Here is a 12,930-nt window from a genome sequence, read left to right on the forward strand (position 1 = left end):
CTGTCCACCTAACGCTGCAGCGTCCTCATGGCCCCCTCTGCTGGCTGGAACACAGGCTCCCGTCCGGCCCAGGCCCTGTGCTGAAAGGGGGATGGGGCTGAACAAATCATAAATTCCACCCCCACCCGCACCAGCTCTACTTATCCAAAAACACCAACGTGGGGTCAGAGAGGTTCCCAACACCCTGCCCTTCTCCTCTTCCCTGACCGCCCCCTCCCCAGCACCCTGCCCTCCCTCCCTCCCTCCCCCCGTCTCCCCCAGCACCCTGCCCTTCTCCTCTTCCCTCCCCCATCCCCCCCAGCACCTGACCCTGCCCTTCTCCTCTTCCCTACCCCCCCAGCACCCTGCCCTTCCTTCCTTCTTCTCCCCATCTCCCCCAGTACCCTAGCCTTCCTCTTCCCTCCCCACCCAGCCCCCTGCCCTGTCTCCCCCAGCACCCTGCCTTCCCTCCCCCTCCCCCCACTCAGGGGCTGTGGGGGGAACACTGTCTACTAGCAGTGGGGAAGGGTTTTGTCCTCGAGCTGAGCCCTGGCCTAACCATGGCCCTGTCCCCTTGCAGGTGTTGCTGACGCTGGATGATGACCTGGACTGCGTCCAACGGGACAAAATCTATGTCTTCTAGGCCCTTTCCCGTAACACCACCTGGCCTGTGGTTTGTTAGTTGGGGCCTCCTGCCTAGGTGCTGCCTCCAGCCCTGGTCTCCGGTGTAGCGGACGCTCGTGGTGGGGAGCTCATGAGGACATAGCAAAGCATCCCAGGCGTGGGGGCTTCTTCGGAGGTCGGACTCGTGTTCATGCCCCCCCCGCCCGCCCGCCTCCTGTGTGCCAGGGTGTCGTCCAACCCTCAGACGACGCCTTGCCAACCTGAGCGCATCACCTCCTTGTTGAGCTGCTGAAGGGGCTGCAGGGCAGGCCCGACGCACCCACCCACCCACCCACCGCCGCGCGGCTTGCAGAGAGGGGTGGGGATGGGGCCAGGCCCAGTCAGACCTGCCTTGCTGGGGTTACTGGTCCTGCAGCGTCATGGGGGGTGGCTCCAGGTTCTCACCGCACTGCCATTCTCCCATCTCTGTCCCCACCATAGTGCCATGCCGAGACGGACTGCTACGGCGACCTCTGCCTAACAGGCCTGGCTCCTCCTTGGCTGGCCACTATCCAGCTTTCCCCGGCGCTCTGGGGCCAGTGGGAGGCAGGGAACCTCTCAGAACAAACGTCAGGCAAGTTAGAAAACACTCCCTTCACCTGCAATTAGCATTGACCGAGTACTGGTCAGGGCACGGGGGGAGCAATGTTGCATCCCCTGCAAAGGGGATATTCAGCCCTCTCCCATCCCCCCAGTACCGGCACACCACCTAGTGAAATCTGCCTGGTGCATGGCCCAGGGACCAGCCCGCTCAGCTGTGGAGTTCAGTCGGGCTCCCCTCAGGCTGCTATCGAGCTGGGCAGCTCCTCTCCGGCCTGGTTGTTTAGCGAGAGCGCCGGTCCTTGGCATAAGTGTCCCTGTCTAGGCTGAGAACAGGCCCTTCCTCTCTGCAGGCTCACTGGGTCCCCCACACCTCCCATCACCCCCACCCCCACCCTGGTCCAGGGGAGGGAGCCACTGCCCCCACCAGTCTGTACGGCCTCCCCGCGGATGGAGCAGGGGACAGCTAAAGCCCTCTATGGCCCTACAGCAGGGTCTGAGCATGGCAACAGCGCAAAGGTGATTCTGAAACATTGGGCTCTCGCTATTGTTCCAGCGCTGTTCTCCCCGGCCTCACGAGCTGTGAGGTAGGCCCAGAAGGGAGTTCCCAGCCCTAGCACCCTGGGGCTGTCGCTACCATCCCTGCTGTCTTCACTGGTGTTTGCTGTTTCCTCCCCTCCGCCCGGGCTCTAACCAGTGTTACAGACCATAGGCACGTCTGCCCCACAGCCGGAAGATGGGCTGTCTGGTCTCCAAGGAACGTGACTCTTGTAAAGGTGCTGCTGCTATCATTCTTACAACTGTGGCCTTTCCCGAGGAGGAAGGGCGCCATTCACACCACTTGCCAATGTGACGCCATCCCCATGGGTGCAGCACGTCCAAACCGTCCCCCAGGCACAGGCTCCTCCGAGAGGCGGGAGAGCAGCCGGGGGCACCTGCATCTCGGTTCTAGAAGCACATGGGCGCATGACTCTCTTCAGTGCCTAATTTTTATTATTTTATTTAAATTTTTGCAGGGGGATGTAGGTCCAGTCTAACTGTGTCTAGTTCCTCCCACTGCTAAGGACTTGTGGGATCTTGGACTCCCGCTGGCTAATGTGTACTGAACGTGGGGTGTCAAAACACACATCTGTGTCAAGGTTGTCATTAAGCAACTTTCTCTGGTAGCCCACTGGCTGTTTACATTGCAAGTTTGAGCTTGTATTCTAATCTTAGAATTGTTTGGATTTAGGCTCAAATTTGGACTCCACTCTGGGACTTTGTCCTCTGTCGTTCTAGCTACATAACATATCAGAGATGGTTCTGTGGTGCACGGCCCAGGGGTGCCTTGGTTACACAACAAAAGGCTAAGAATGGTGCTTTCTCAGTCATTGCAGGGGAAGACGCCCTCTTCCCACTCCAGAAGAAGGGTCGTGTCACTTGAATGTCCATAGTTTTCCGGTTTCTTGAATGCATTGACAATATTTTGACTTTCCAGGTACACTGTTACTAAGCCAAGTTGCACCATGTTTTCTAAGAACGGTTCAGCCATCAAATGAAGAGAATGAAACAATAAAAAAGTTGATCTGCACTTTACTCACGAGTCTCCTGCCTCCTTGCTCCGTGAAGGCAGGGGCCCAGGTACCCCCGTGTTAGCCACTCAACCGCAGGTCTAGCATTGTCAGACCTGCCGCTAAGCCCTTCCCCTTCCACCTGCAATGGACCAACTTCCACGTGTGCTGATGGCTGGCCTCCATTAACACCCCTGCTAAAACCCTCACCCTGACCAGGGACACGAGACAGTAAGGCCCAGAGAGACCCAGGTCCAGCCCCCTCTCCTGACAGTGAGCCGTCACCTAGGAGTGGCTGCAGGGTATTTGAATGAAGGGGGAGTAGGGAGAGTTCTGCCCCTTGCTTGGGGGGGGGGGCCCTTTCTCCCTGCCCCACTGAAGGGAACAGGCTGGTGTGTGTGTGTGTGGGGGGGGGGTGTAGTTCAGGGGAAGGGAAGCGCCTGTATCAGCTCTCCCCAGGAGTCACAGCTAAGCTGCTGCCGCTTGTGCACGTACTAACCCCACAGGCTGTCCCGCCAGAACATGGAGCAGCGACTGGCTGCAGTCCTCGCCCATGGGCCTGGCTACACCAAAGCTGGACCAGTCTAGTTCCAGCCCCGGGTCTGGCCCCAGTTCTCGCAGGGGGTGGCTGCCGCCAACTGGCATAGCTGTTGCTGTGGGGGAGTACAGCACCATGGGAGAGGTTGTACCGGTTAAAAAAACTCCCCCAACTGTATAGCAACAGCACTACAACCGCTGTGTGTGGAAACGCCCAACCCAGGGGCGTGAAGCCGGCCTGACCCAACCCGGCGGGCTCAGAGCAAAGCCAATCCTGCCCAGAATGGCCTGTTTTGTTCCCTTTCATCCAGCCTTGATGGAGCCCAAAGTGTGGGCGCCTCCCAGGCCCCTCCTAGCCTGGCCCCCTCAGCGAGAGCGCTTCTGGCAACAGCCTGCAGTCCCCCCCCCACCCATGGGCATTGGGCCGTGGAACAGCGCTGGGAACTCCGCGGGGGACCGTTGAATGTTCAACCCTCTTCCCGGAGCCTGTTCTCCCCCAACAATGCAGCATCACTGAATTTTTTCAGGAAAGGTTAATGGTTTTTCCTCAAAAACCTGAGCCCTTTTTGGGTTTTCTCAGGTGTTTTGGTGAGGGGGGAGGGCGGGGTGTTGAGCCATTTTTCTAGTCTAGACCCAGAGACCCCACATTCAATCCCTGTAGCTGCCAATCCCCCCAGCAGCCGCTTTCCAGATTCATTGGCCGTTCGCAGACTCACAGCGCTACAAGCCAGGTGCAGTCACCTCACCCCCTGCAAAGAGCTCATTAGCAAGCCAACGCTCTGAGCACCTGCTGGTGCTAATGGGGTCAGCTTGGGCCTTCGGCGTGCCCTGGGCCCTGGGGACCCCGCACTACGCAATCTCTTCATTAATGGATTAGACGGGGCTAGGTTCAGCGTGGCCGTGATCCTGGCTTCTTGTCTGGTCACTGTCCCCACAGCTGCTTCCAGTCTCTTGCTCTCAGGCCTGGCTCTCAGCCAGGTCCCTGACCGTCCCCACGAGCACCCTCACCTCCTCCGCTCCCTTCAGGTCGTGCTGCCCGTCCTTGAACAGCGTGAGGCGGACATCCTGGCTCTCCAGCTGCTCCGCCACCTGCACGGCCGTGCCCCACGGTACGAGCTGGTCCTGCATGCCGTGCAGCAGCCGGACGGGGCAGGTGATGGGGATGGACGGGCGCCCCAGCACACTGTGCTTCTCCGCCTCCGTAAAGAACTCCCGCTTAAGTAGCGCAGACCTGGCCCCAGCCATCACGTAGTTAAAGACTCCCGTCTGCTCCACTTCGCCCTTCACCTACCCCCCAAGGGCAGAAAATGCACAGGCCAGTCGGTACCAGCTTTGGGATCAGGGAGATGCGATTGGCCCGACAAGCTACACAAAACCCTGGGCTGTCAGGGGACCCCACCCCCCTAATTCCACGAGCCCCTTTCTGGTTCTGACCAGGGTGGGAGGGGAGAGACTCCAGACAGATCAGCAGCAGCCTGGATCTTCCCCTCCCTTCCCCTGTCTGGACGGGCAATCGCTTGATCCCCCCCATGCCTGGGGGCTCACTGGGAGCAGGGGCACCAGGAGAGATTTCTTGGGCTCAGTGAGAAATACGTCCCTAGGGAGAGCACAGTCACTGGGAGGACCCACAGTCTGGGCCTGGCGTCTGTTTCCCTGCTCAGCAGGGACAGAGCTGAGACCAGGTGCATTTGCTTCCCAGCCGGTTTCTGGCAGTGCTCACATCCCAGGGGGCGACTCTAGGCATTTATTCCCAGTGGCGGGTTAATGAATACAACCCCTTCCCCCGTTTCCCCCAGCACACGGGGCCCAGGGCCTTTCCCATGCTGAACACATCATGCGCTGGACTCAGTCTTACCTCCAGAGGAATCTCTCTGTACTTGGTTATGAAGATATCAGCCCCGATTGCTGTAGCCACCAGCCCAGCCACCCTCCCTGGCCGCTCCAGGGCTGCTAAGAGCATGAGCCAGCCTCCCATGCTGACACCAACAAGGATCTAGAGCGATGGAGACAGGGAACGGTCAGAGAGAGGGGCACTGCCCAGCGGGCGGCCTTTGCCTCATCCATCCCTCTGCCCTGGGTGTGCTCTCCTACAGCCCAGCCGAGCGCTACTGTGAATCTGCTGCTCAGGGGGCACCAAGGGGTTTGAAGAGCCCTGTTGGGCAAAGCTTCCCCGCCCACGAGAACCCCTGGGGCCTGCACCCCAGCAGGCAAAGCCCTTTGCACCGACCCAGAGGCAGGAGGGGCTGCTGGCTTTGCCTCTTACCTGTGGCCCGCTGGTGAGTTCATCCAGCACCGTTAGGACATCGTTTTTCCAGTGGCCGATCAAACACTCCTCAAAACACCCGTCCGAGCTGCCGCAGCCCGTGTAGTCAAAGCTGAGAGGGCAAAGGTGCAGAGCCGTTGTTCAGGCGGGACAGTCCCCCACCTCCCCCTTGCGTGGAGATCCCTTTGCCCCCAGCAGCTCACTAGCTCTACTCCCAGGCCCTGCTTTGCCTGCCCAGAGCCCACGGCTCTGGCTGCAGGAGGGAATTCCTGCTCTACGCACCATCAGGGCAGCGTTCCCTTTGCTGGCCCTCGCTCCGCAGGTAGACACAGGCCTTGCTTTGAACACGGGGGGACGCAGAGAGAGGAATGGGCAGGGAAGCAGCGCAGGAGACAACCCGGGCTAGTGCGGGGAGGGATGTCAGAGGGGTGTTGAGCCCCGCTGGGGAAGGGAGCATGCCTGGGTGGGGCCATGCTGGAGACAAGAATGAGTGGAGGGGGAGGCCCCGCGTCCAGCTCCTGTGCAAGCAGGACACGTGCCGAGAGCCCATTCCTGGCAGGGCCGGAGGCTGCACTGACTGATGCTCAAGGACGCAAAGTCCTGTGATCTCTGGCCCAAGGGCTGGAGCTCCTAGCTGGCGGCTGCTGTTCTGAATGACTCTGGCCATTCCCCATGGGCTGCCCCATTGGCATCAACGGGCCATCACCTACCTCAGGAAAGCCCGTCCCGACTCCTGGCAGAACTGCTCCAGGGCCAGGCACTTGGGGTTCGCCCTGGTGTCCTGGAATCCCGAGAGGAAGACGATGCCGGGGCTGCTACCAGCCAGCCTGTGGTAAGCCAAGCGGGGCAGGGCTCCCCGTGACAAGAACAAAGGTGATGCCATGGTGGGGCTGGGGAGTGCGGCCCTGCCGGGGGGACAGAGACGGAGGTGTTACCCATGTGTCTAGCAGCTGCCAGCAGCAGCAGAGCCATCCCACATTGGGGGGGCACAGTCTGGCCACCCCAATGCAGAGGGTGTGGGGGTCCCGGCATGGACCTGTGGGCACCCTCCCCCACTCACAGCACTTCCATCCTGCTCATGAACCACCATGTGGGGGGTCCCAGTGCCGGCTTGGCCGGAGGCCACCAGGAGAGGGGATGGCTGGAGGCCAGGCCAGGTTTGGGTCGGGCCCTAGTAAGCGGCTGGAAAGCAGCCATCTGGCCCAGTGGGTTTTGGCAAGGGCTGCCTGCTGCTGTCACCCCCTGGGCCGGACCCCCAGCCAGAGGGACCTTTCTCAGAGCAGGGGCCAGCAGTGGGAGATAGCAGCGGTCATGCAGGGGAGGGGGAGCCTTGCTGAGACCAGCTCCTGGCCAGCACGGCAGCCCGAGACTCACGGTGGTTTTGTTCCAGTGGGGGCAGAGGCCGTGTCTCACCGCCGGCCCTACAGCCAGAACATGCAGCTTTTGCGGAGCTCGGTGAGTTCTTTTCCTCCTGTTCCTGGGCGGCTCAGTGTCTTGGCACGGCTGGAAGCACTGAGGTGCCCTGGAAGAGAGATGCACCCAGCCTGCCTGTGCGCATGCATGGCTCCAGGCCATGGCTGGCTTTCACCATGGTGGACCTTGCCCTCCAGGACTTGGGGTGGGGTGTGCAGCGGACGGTGTTGACACAGCCCCAAGCCTGCAGCAGACATTGCCTCCACATCATCGCTGCTAAAGAGGTGGGTTTCTACACCCACCTACAGCTGGGCAGGGGGCTCCAGGGTTACAGTGCACTAACAGCTACCTGGCCGTGTCCCCACGAGGCCTTTGCAGTGAGATACCGCACGGTCGTTATCCTGCTGTAATCCCCTCTCCCCCTACCCCCCAGACAGCAAAGACACGGCCTCCCTGTGGCGAAAAGGAAGGTACATTGTGCAGCCATGGCCTTGTACCCCTTGCTGGTTATTTTGGGGGTAGCTGTGTGGGGTGAATGGGATGCTAACGAGCTTAGCTACATTTGTGCATCCCACGGGTTACAGAGCAGGGGCTCCAGCCATTTCACTCCACAGGGCACTTGCTGCAAGAGCCCCTCCCCTCCCAACACTGCAGGGTTGTCAGCTTCCTTGTGCAGCCCCCTGAGGGAGAGACTGTGAGGAACCGGCCCCCAGGGGCACAGACGTGTCCCACACGTGCACGCTCTCCCTGAGAGCCTGGGCACAAGTACTGCATGGCCTGCAGAGCAGGTGCATTCCCTGCACTTAGCTCAGTGCTCCTGAGGGGATGGAGGGGACCTCCCAGCTGAAAATGGCCCAGCTCAGATGTGGGGGATCCCTATTCGCCCACCTGGCAACCATTGGCTTGAGACCAGCCGGGCCCCAGCGTGATCCAGGGCTGGCCGGCCAGTCAGCTAACCACACGGCAGCCCAGCACCTCTCTCTGTGAGCAGCCCTGAGCGAGCGACCTCAAAGGGGAGCTTTATCTCAGCAGCTGCCAGGCGCTGACCTGCCCCCCACCCCAGCCTGGTCCCCCCTCCAGGGGAACCACATTGAAGAGGTTGCTTGACCTAGGCTAGGACCTGGGGGAGTAGGAAGCAGACGAGCAGCAAATGAAGCAGACAGGGTTGGAGGCACCGCAGGCAGAAGTACCCAGGAACCGGGCTCCCCTGCTGCAGAGGGAGGGACAGCCCCGTGCTTGGTAACCCAGCCCCCACTCCTGCCTTGCAGGGCAGCGGGGCTAGCAGTGGGGGGGGTTTATACCAGATATGCTCAAGGCGGACAGCTGAGAGCAGCAGGGACTCAGGTGGCCAAAGCACCTCTGTCTCCCGCTGAGCACTGCCCAGCTCTGCACACGCACGCACTCACCCCAGGCTTTGGCTGCAAAGCCTTCAGGCAGAGAGCCTGGCAGCTCTACTTCACCCCCTTCTAACTCCAGGGCAGGCCAGCTCGCTTGTCCTGCCCAAGATGCATGGCACCAGGACAACCGGAGATGGGGCACCAGCCCCTAGGGCTCTCTGGGGAGAAAGGCTTGCAGGAGAACAAGGCTGGCCGTTCCGATGCCACGAGCAAGCCCTGATCCCAGACATGGCACTGGGCAGGTCCCAGGGCTGAGGCTTCTCCAAGGCTGCTCAAGGAAGAAAAGCTCCATGTTACTGAGAAAGACCAATTGGCAGCTCTGCTACAGCGTCATTGTCTGAGGTTAGGAATCACTTCCCCTCTCTGGGCCCCGGCTGTGAAATGGGACTGCTGGTAACGGCCCCGCTGCATAGAGTGCTTGGAGAGCTACAAGAGGTGGTTATTGATTATTACCCATGTCTATACTCAACCCAGACTCCTACTCCCCATCTTCCTTCACTAACTCTCCACACACCCCATCCATACCCAGCCCCGATCCACACACAGTCTGTGTCTACCTCCAGCCATTCCTCCACCAACCCTCTTACCCATTGGCTCCACACCTGTTCCTACTTACACACCTGCTCCCAACCACTGCATTCTATACACCACTTTCCTCTGCTCACTCACCTGCTCTCAATAAACTTCCCACCTCCACATCCCCGCCCCTTCCTCATCAGCCAACCACCATGGAGCAGTCCTTATAAAACAACTCTCCAATGCTCCTTTCTTCTATTTAAGTGGTCTTAGTGAGTGTTGTCTAGCAGTCTAGTGAAGAGTAGGCTATATACATTAATAGTATGGGAAGAAGGGATAGTCTAAGAGTTAGGGTTTGGTAAAGGAGAAACTAGAGTTAACTTTAGTTCCAGGTATAGAGCAAGGCCACATAACTATAAATAGCATCTTGTGTGTATGTGCAGCACCTGGTAGCCCAGAGCAGTTGGTGAGCTTTGCATAGCAGGGAAATGCAGTCATCTCGGGGCTGTAAAGACCTAGTAATCTAATGACACACAGCAATGCTACAGCAGTTTCAGATAGAAAGGGAGAATGTGACCATGAATCTGAAGCTTGTAGGGGGACGTAGAGAGGCAGAATGTCATTTAGCCAGGAGGCTGGGGTTAGCGTCCCCACTCGTGAAAAGTGCTAGGGGATCTCTAATGAGCACAAGATGTCACGCTTCAGTTTTGTGTGGCAGGAGAGTCTGGTGGCTCAGGAGATCTAAGGTCACTTCCCTGCTCTGCCCCAGAGCCTGGGCATGACTTGGGCAAGACACGGAGTCTCTCGGGGAGTCAGATCAACCAGAGGTGTAATCTTCCTCTGTGGGTCTTGTCTGGCTGGACTGTAAACCACACAACGCTTGTGATGAGACTAGAAAAGGTTTATTTCAGAAAAAATCAAGATCCCACTAGAAACGGGAGAGTGGTAAACGTAGTTACACTACAAAACAAAACCCTAAAATACAGACCAGGGCCGACACTGATCTCTAGCTACCTTCCCTAGCTAGTAAAGGCGGTTACCCCCAAAGGGCAGGCTGGGGCAGAGCTGACCTGCTGCCAGGAAGAGAATCCAACCCTCCATAAAACACCCCCACTCCATGAGCTGCCACACATCATCATACTGACTGCACTGGTGAGGACTTGGCTCGGCCTTTCACCCCAGGGCTTTGCTGTACGCCTGGGACGCACAGCCTGGGCTCTGTGATCCGTAGCTTTTACACTGTGCTGATTTTGCTGAACTGAGACACAAGTTGTGTTTGAAACCCCGCCCCACAGTTCTGAGCCCTACACTGTCCCTGTGACGGGTTGTGCCCCTTAGGACGCCACCTGATGTGCTGAGATACCACTGAGTCCACCTGTTCTGCCAGGTGGGCCCCCTTTAACCTGTCTTGCTGAGTCAGGCTATTAAAGTCTCCTCTACCAAACACAGGCAGGGCCACCCCCAGCTGCAGATCAGCTCTGGGAAGACCGCTGAAGGGGCTTGCTCCAGCACTCTGGTGCTCACTCCGTTTAAGGGGGGACAAACCCAAAGATTTTATGAAATTCACCCCCTCCCTCAATGTGGAGAAAGGTGTGCACACTTCTTGCCATGCCTCCCCCCATTAGAAGTTACAGACACTGGGTTTAATAATAAACAAAACCCATTTTATTAACTATAAAAGGCCGATTTTAAGTGGTAGAAGGGGTAACACAGAGAACAAAGCAGATTACTAAGCACATGAAATCAATTAATTGCCAAAATTAGGCTATCCCATCATACCATTCCCTCCATAAACGTATCAAGCTTAGTCTTGAAGCCAGGTATGTCTTTTGAACAGCCTTCCACGGGGAGTAGTGGGGGCAAAAGACATATGAAATCAAACACGCAAACTAAGCTAGTTTCACTAAAGAAATTGGTTACAAATAGTATTTCTCACCCTAGCTATTGTTGCAGGCAGGTTGCAGAATTTCGGTGGTTCAGAGTTCCAGTTCTATTCCTTTTCAGACTGGACCCGTCTCAGTCTGGACTCTCCCCTTGTCTTCCCTTCAGGTGGCTTTTGCAGTCTTTCTCCTTGGGCAGACAGGCCATGGCGAGGAGGAGTCCTGTTTGCCTTCCTCTCCACCCGTAAATAGGATTGACATGAGGCGGGAATCCTTTGTTTCCAAACTTGACCCCCACCCCCTTCCCTTACAGTGGAAAGTTCCAAGAAGTCCCAGGTAATGTTTAGGATCAGGTGACAAGACCACCTGACTCTGTAGGATCACAGCGGGTGTATGGAGCGTCCACAGGAAGGCCAAGCTTCACAGCTCATTGTCCTCGCTGATGGGCCATCCGCCCTGTCTGGCTTTTCCATTGTTCTACCTCAAGGGTTAGCAGTGGGCGTCACCCAAAGTAGCATAGCCTGAAATACAGATACATAGTCAATATTCTTAACTTCAGATACAGAAATGACACAGGCATACAAATTGGATAATCACATTCAGTAAATCACAACCTTTCCAGTGATCTCTCACATGAGCCATCTTGCATGAAGTACATCTCAGTTATGTCAGTCATATCATAAGCATGTTTTCATAAAGAACATGGGGTGACACGTCACAAGCCCCACCAGATTCATTTCATGTTTGACTGTGACCCAGCCACATTTGCCCCGGAGGGGAAGGCAAGCGCATGAGCCCAGCGTGCCCAGTTCCTAGCAGTTGATTTAAAATTGTCACCACGTCACTCCAGCTCAGAGGAGACGCCAGACGCTCTGGGACCCCTCTAGCCACAGGCTTCTGTATGCATCATGTAAAAGCAGCAGAGAGTCCTGTGGCACCTTATAGACTAACAGACTTATAGGAGCATAAGAAGCCAATACGTCTGACCAAGTGGGTATTCACCCACGAAAGCTCATGCTCCAATACGTCTGTTAGTCTAGAAGGTGCCACAGGACTCTTTGCTGCTTTTCCAGATCCAGACTAACGCGGCTACCCCTCTGATGTATGCATCATGGAGCCCCGGTGTGGGACTGGCCCAGGGTCCACCCTGCCCTGGGCTCTCCACCGTGGGAGCTCAGCTGTGAGTCTGCTGGAGCTGCGCCGGCCCCGAGGACCCAGCTGACCAGGCGATGTCACTCTCGCTCCACTACAACGCTTTGCCGCTGAAATTCTTGCTTCAAAGCTGAGCTAGAGAGCCAGCCGGGCAAAGGCTGTCCCTGCAGCCCCCACAGAGCAGCCCCCAGGCTGCAGAGGGGGTGGCTTAGACCCCAAATTCTGCATAGCCACGTGCCTTGTCCCATTAACCCCTGAGCATCCCGGCAGTGGAACCTGGTGTGTGTGTGTGTGGGGGGGGGGGGGGGGGGGTTGCATGGCTCCCCCATGTCGCGTGAACGAGACTCACAGCCTCATCTCAGAGCCCACATCAGCAATCCACAGGGCAGCAAAGGGGTTCGCAGCCTGACAACCGGTGCCCACCTGAGTCCTCCCTTCACTGGCCCAGGGACATTGTCTTCGGTCTGTGTGGGGTTTGTTCAAATCCATCGCTGGGCAGCCCATGGGCCACCCTGGGGCCTTGGCTTGGGGTGCCGCGGAGCAGGGGTGTTTCCAGGCACTTTGCTCCGGGAGACTCGGGCCCAGCTTCACTCCCCAGGGGGCTGGGCCGGGCGCCTGGTGGGAGAATGACGAGACATGCATCCCACTCCAGACAAGCCCAGCCAGAATCAGGGCACTAAAAGCCTCGGGCACCTACGGGCTCTGAGGAGAGGTCCTGGGCAGGCAGTGGGAGCTGCTGGGGTTATGTTGCTAACATCCAAGTGTAGCGTTAAAGCCAGCCCCACCCCTGGGACGGGATAAGACCCACTTCCTCTCTCCTTCCCTCAGAGTGCGGCGGGCGACGTGCCCCCAGCCTAGCTAAGTCTGTGGTGGAAACCCCGGCTTCTTTGCTGCAGCTGAGGGGACAGAGAGGCGGCTTAGCTCTGCCACCTCACGTTGGGGGGCTGTGACCGGGCTCAGGGTACGATTTCGCTCTCGTAACTGACACCAGCCATTTGCCCAAATCACATTTTTTCCCAACTTAAAATGCCCTGTTTCTC

General features: G+C 58.0%; 2 protein-coding genes across 7 annotated transcripts in view; one reads left to right on the plus strand and one right to left on the minus strand.

Moving 5' to 3' along the window:
• The window catches only part of SIDT2 (SID1 transmembrane family member 2), a 26,087-nt gene extending 23,330 nt beyond the window's left edge, over positions 1-2,757 (plus strand). For all 4 annotated transcript variants that reach the window (XM_042851819.2, XM_008165558.4, XM_042851821.2 and 1 more), the window contains one exon: positions 560-2,757. In XM_042851819.2, the coding sequence (XP_042707753.2) occupies positions 560-622 (63 nt within the window). In that variant the 3' untranslated portion in view covers positions 623-2,757. The remainder of the gene's footprint in view (positions 1-559) is intronic.
• LOC135975904 (palmitoyl-protein thioesterase ABHD10, mitochondrial-like) lies at positions 2,170-7,076 on the minus strand. 3 transcript variants are annotated; one of them, XM_065569120.1, is made up of 5 exons: positions 6,946-7,076; positions 6,243-6,437; positions 5,533-5,644; positions 5,125-5,262; positions 4,083-4,556 (listed from the first exon to the last, which is right to left on the minus strand). In XM_065569120.1, exons 2-5 carry the CDS (start codon positions 6,413-6,415, stop codon positions 4,227-4,229), a joined length of 753 nt encoding a protein of 250 aa, XP_065425192.1. In that variant the 5' UTR covers positions 6,416-6,437; positions 6,946-7,076; the 3' UTR covers positions 4,083-4,226. The 3 variants fall into 3 exon arrangements, with proteins under 3 accessions (XP_065425193.1, XP_065425192.1, XP_065425191.1); XM_065569119.1 differs by having other exon boundaries at positions 6,907-7,047; XM_065569121.1 differs by lacking the exon at positions 5,125-5,262 and having other exon boundaries at positions 2,170-4,556; positions 6,907-7,047.
• Positions 7,077-12,930: the final 5,854 nt, after the last annotated feature.

Source organism: Chrysemys picta, chromosome 16 (assembly GCF_011386835.1).
Source record: "Chrysemys picta bellii isolate R12L10 chromosome 16, ASM1138683v2, whole genome shotgun sequence".
Taxonomy (NCBI): domain Eukaryota; kingdom Metazoa; phylum Chordata; order Testudines; family Emydidae; genus Chrysemys; species Chrysemys picta.